At 39.0% G+C, this 5422-nt stretch overlaps 1 protein-coding gene across 1 annotated transcript in view; it reads right to left on the bottom strand.

Annotated features, from left to right (window-relative positions):
- The window catches only part of LOC107679705 (adhesion G-protein coupled receptor G2-like), an 8082-nt gene extending 4419 nt beyond the window's left edge, over positions 1–3663 (bottom strand). Inside the window, exons 1-7 of the mRNA XM_016475334.1 lie at positions 3535–3663; positions 3208–3329; positions 2976–3093; positions 2854–2893; positions 2418–2515; positions 2170–2288; positions 1720–1988 (exon numbers count right to left, since the gene is read on the bottom strand). Of these exons, the coding sequence (XP_016330820.1) occupies positions 1720–1988; positions 2170–2288; positions 2418–2515; positions 2854–2893; positions 2976–3093; positions 3208–3329; positions 3535–3663 (895 nt within the window). The remainder of the gene's footprint in view (positions 1–1719; positions 1989–2169; positions 2289–2417; positions 2516–2853; positions 2894–2975; positions 3094–3207; positions 3330–3534) is intronic.
- Positions 3664–5422: the final 1759 nt, after the last annotated feature.

Raw genomic sequence — 5422 nt, 5'->3', positions numbered from 1 at the left:
TGTTTGGCCAGGCTCAGGTGGACCTGTTTGCGACTCAGGAGACATCGCACTGTCCCCTCTGGTTCTCTCTGATGCATCCAGCTCCTCTCGGGCTGGACGCTATGGTACAGACTTGGCCGAGGCTTCGTCTGTATGCCTTTCCCCCGATCGCTCTGCTCCCGGGAGTTCTGGAGAGAGTACGCCGGGATGGGGTCCGTCTTCTGCTAGTGGCCCCGTTCTGGCCGGGCCGTGTATGGTTCTCGGACCTGATTTCCCTTCTCGACGGCTCTCTGTGGAAGATTTCCGTCAGGAGGGATCTCCTCTCTCAGGCGGGGCCTTCCCCCCACCCGAAGTTTTGGAACTGTGGATGTGGCCCCTGAGGGGGCACAGCACATAAGTTCCGGTCTCTCAACTGAGGTTGCTGAGACCATTCTCCAGTCCAGAGCTCCCTCCACGAGAAAACTGTACTCCTTGAAGTGAACCTTCATTTCTTGACACGGCAACCGCCAGCTCGACCCAGTTAACTGCCCAGTTGGTTCAGTGCTGGAGTTCTTGCAGGTACGGTTCTCCGCAGGGTTATCCCACTCCACCTTGAAGGTTTCCGTGGCGGCCCTAGCTGCCTACCACGCCCCTCTCGGTGGTCGGTCTTTCGGGAGAGACCCACTAGTTACATGTTTCCTCCACAGTGCGCTGAGGCTGAGGCCTCCAGCCAGATAAGCTTATACTAAGTGGTCAAATGGGATGCTAGAAGTTGGCCTTCAGGACACTGCGGGATGTCCACCCCGCTTACTTTGTCAGGTTCTTACCTGCATTCTGCGCCCCTCCTGGCTCCCTTTCTCTCACCTTAGCTGTGCTCTTCCACACTAGGCAGGGATTTGTAAGTCTGGCGGCGTGGGCATACTCGTTCCCATAGCGTTCCCACAGCTCGAGTTCCTGAAGGGGAACGTCTCTAGGTTACGCATGTAACCATGGTTCCCCGAGGGAACGAGACGCTGCGTCTCATTGCCATACTTCCGGCATCCCTGCAAGCGCTTACTTCATTTCCCAGAAGCTGCCGCTGTATCCACCGCACATGCTTTTAAGTGTCCTGGTCTCTATGTTACCCCGCCTGTGACGTCTCGCCCATCCATTGGACTGATTACACACGTGATTCAGAGTGCGGTTACGCTGAAGGTGTTCCCATAGCGTTTCGACGCAGTGTCTCATTCCCTCGCGGAACCATGGTTACATGCGTAACCTAGAGACGTTTTCTTAGAATTGCGAGTTAACATCAAAATTAGGAGGTTCTGAATGTCTTGCACTTCTGAGTTTATATTTCAGAGTTCTGAGTCTTTTCCTTGGCAGAAAAAATTTCAGTGGCGGAAATGAAATAGGACTTATACAGCTTCTTCATCTTGATCTAAAGATTCCAATGAAATGAGACACTAGAGTCTATGGCAAACGGTTTAATAATAGAACGAGTTATTACGAGTTATTAGCGATTTCGCAATTTTGATCGCTGTAGGCCGAGTCCTTGTATCTGACCAAGTTTCAAGTCTCTATGCCTTACAGTTTGGCCTGGCCGATCAGTTTTATGACAGAACAACAATAATAAAAATTCTTACACATGCGATAGGGTTTCAACGCTTTGCACTTGAACCCTTTAATACTGTATGTTGAAAACACTGCCTCCATTGACTTATGAGTTGTTCTATGAGTCTATTTTTGTAATGTTACTCTACATTTAGTCTTGATGCTCACCCCATCCGATCAGAGACAACTTGAACATGTAGTATTTGATGTAAATGTTGAACACTCTTGCCAGAAGAAGGTAGAGGTGCAAGGCTTCAATAGCCATCCAGGTGAAAGAACACAACAGGCTGTAGTGTATCGTCACAGCAATAAACATGCAGACTTCTTCCACTGTCCATGCAGCGGCCCACTCGCTGAACATGAAGCTTATGTTGAGGAGAAACAGAGCGCCGCTTAGAGACACATGAATGCTGCTGGACACTTCTGCTCTTGCGTTCCTGTGAAACATGCATGCATGTAAACATTTTACATGCACATTTAAAAAAAACAAATTTTTGCCACCCACTGTACATGCTTTAATGTAAATCTATATGCATACTTTTGGGATACGTGTAAAGAATAATGTGAATTAAAGTGCAGATTATATACACATTTATATGAAAACAGATGGAACAGCACCTGTTGAAAATGAACGACAAGATAGAGGAAGCAGAAAAGACCGCAGACAGACTGCAGCCTACGTAGCTGATGTACGACAAGATTTCCCATTGCTGTCCATCAATGTTATTCACCTCAACCTATTCAGAGTGTAGGAGAGATAAAGGGAATGTGGTATTGAAGGAGTGAATCAAATTAATATCAACACAGAGTGATTTTTGCTACCTTACACGTTTAGTAATGGCCTGAATAAATGGATCAGTACTTACTAGAAGCACAGCAAAAGGGGTCATGTGGTCACAGGAGCACTCCACAACAGTATCATTGATCTGAGTGGTGTTACAGCCATCTGTTTTCCAGGTGTTTCCTACATATTCCATATTATTAATACATTTTAGTACAAAAAAAATAAATAAATGGAAGTGACAGCTTTTGTACCCTTTTTTTCTGAGAGTGCACACAGAAGAATTTTCAGTGAATAACTTAAATTCCAGTAAGTTTGACATATATACCATTTTTATGACAGTTTTACAGATTTCTTGTCTTTTTTGGAACTTGTCACACTACTTGGAAAATAACTGCATGAAGATTCTTTTGTATTCCACATAAAAAATAACAGCATACAGGTTAAGAACAACATGAGTGTGTGTAAATGACGACAGATATTTCATTTTCGAGTGAACTATCACTTTAGTTCCCACCCACCTTGTTCATCATAGTATTGACAGGAATATATGTAGCTTTTCTATGAATATCAACACAAAACAGAATTAACAAATTCTTAAAAAATTTGACATTTTGAGAACATTTGAAAAAGGTATGCTTACGTTTGAGTCGTTTTTGTAATTATTCACTGGGAAACGTATTTTAAGTGGATTTTTCAAATTCACAATGTCACGTCCAACAACTTCAATCCGTATGACTTCAGACATTATAGAAGCATTTCTCAGCTGTAAATACACAACCACAGACAAAATGTAAGTTAAAATAATAAAGACTGGAAGGGTTAAGAACAGTTTCAATAGATTTATAAAACAGTCAGAACACCAAATGAAAAACTTTACATTAAACTGCTGACTAGAATTGTAAGTAACTATTCCGAATTTCTGCTCAGCCCCACGGACATTTAGGAAAGGTTCCACTGGGATCCATGTCTGTACTGTCCGAGTTTTATCAGACACCTTAATTAAAATGAAAAGAAATTAATTTAGTAATTTTGCTGTATCATTAACACCCAGAACGCTAAAATATCATTTATTTTACATGACCGTTTTAAACGGTGTCAAAAATTGAAGCTGCAAGCTGTTACATAGTGTCAGTGTCATCTTAAAGAAAGTCTTCATAAAATCTCAATCGTCTTTTGGAGCTTTGGGAGAAGAGTCTTACTTTTGGAGCGGTGACTGGTAGTAGACCATTTGTCGGGTTTGAGTTTATCTTAACTACAGAAATAGCAAGATCCTTAAAATAGTAGTCCTTTGATTGCTCTGTTGTTTGTATAATGTTGTGTATGGCCATTTTCTCTGCACTGCATAATAATGTCATTAACAGGGATACAACCAAATCAACACAAGATTCATACAGTGTATAGATTATTTAGATCTTGAAATAAAAGACTGATGATACCTCAGATGATGATACCAGTTTCCCTCAGTTGTTTGACTTTTCGATTCTGGGCAGGATTTCTTAATTTTTTCAACATAATCACTTATTGGCTTTGTGAAGTAAGCAGGTGGTTGTGTTCCAACAAACAAGCTTTCAGTTGTGTTACAACAGCCGATGGTGACTCCACATGCTAGAATTGCAACAAAAATAGATGAGGGAAGAATGACTGTAAGTAATCAGACACTTTCCGTCAGTTTTCCACATTTAGGTCTGCTAGAATTCTTATGGTTTGGTAAAAGATTTGTTATTATTAACCCTTTAATCAAGTACTTAATGTTTATTTTAGTTATATTTATTATGTATTTATTTTAATTTTTCAAAGGAAAAATACAAATGAAAACTGATTACACTCTTAAAAATAAAGGTGCTTCACGATGCCATAGAAGAACCTTTTTGTCTAAATGGTTCCATACAAAAAGGTAAGAAAGAGATGATTCTTTAAAGAACCTTTGACTGAATGGTTCTTTGTGGAACCAAAAAGGGTTCTTCTATGGCATCTCTTGAAGAACCTTTTAAAGCACCTTTATTTTTAAGAGTGTAGCTTGAAATGTACAAAATTAATTTGTGTAAGGAACTTACACTACAGCCAAAAGATTGGAATCTTTTTAATGTTTTTGAAAGTATATGTCTCTTTACTTACCAAAGCTGGATTTATTTAATCAGTAAAAACAGTAATATTGTAAAATAGTATTACAATTTAAAATGACTGCTTTCTATTTCAATATATTTTAAATATAGAACTTATTCCTGCGCAAAGCTGAATTTTCAGCATTATTACTTCAGTCTTCAGTGTCACATGATACTTTAGAAATCATTCAAATTTGCGTTTTCAGGATTTTTTGATGAAAATAAATAAAGAGAGCGAGAGAGAGAGAGAGAGATTGATTTTGTTTAATCAACTTAATCAAGCATCCACACTAAACAAAAGTATTATTATTATTATTATTATTATTTAAATCTTACTCACACCAAACTTTGAACGGTACTGTCACACGGATGCCACAAATATTAAGCAAAAACTGTTTTCAGCATTGATAGTAAGAAATGTTTCTTGAGCACCAAATCAGTATATTAGAATGATTTCTGAAGGATCATGTGACACTGAAGACTGGAGTAATGATGCTGAAAATTCCCCTATACCATCACAAGAATAAATTACACGTTAAAATAAATTAAAACAGAAAGTGAGCATAAGAGACTTTAAAAAAAAAGAAAATTAAAAACTTTTGACCAGTAGTGTATATATGTTTACAAAATTGTGGATCACGCGCAGACCTTATACAAATAAATTCCCTCATGGTGAAGGGGAAAAATGGTATCTGACTACTGTTTCTTATATTAAGATTTAAAGAATGAGGGTTTTAGGAACTTACGAGGGGGTGAGCAGTTGCTGTGTTGTGGATCGTTGTTGGATTCTGAATTTCCTGAATTGTTGTATTTTTGCTGTTGCTCATCTATGTTTACTTCATCCACTACATGGATCATAATCAGAAGTAGCAGGAGTGTCATATCTCTGGTAGAATACGGACATAAATTTAATTAAATTAAATACAAAAGACACAGATTACAACATATTGAATACACAATATATAATACAAAAGGTTTCATCTTT

The sequence above is a fragment of the Sinocyclocheilus anshuiensis genome, unplaced genomic scaffold (genome assembly GCF_001515605.1).
Source record: "Sinocyclocheilus anshuiensis isolate Anshui unplaced genomic scaffold, SAMN03320099.WGS_v1.1 scaffold224, whole genome shotgun sequence".
Lineage (NCBI taxonomy): Eukaryota > Metazoa > Chordata > Actinopteri > Cypriniformes > Cyprinidae > Sinocyclocheilus > Sinocyclocheilus anshuiensis.
The sequence above is the reverse complement of the archived record's forward strand: the minus strand, read 5'-3'. Positions and strand labels throughout refer to the sequence as shown.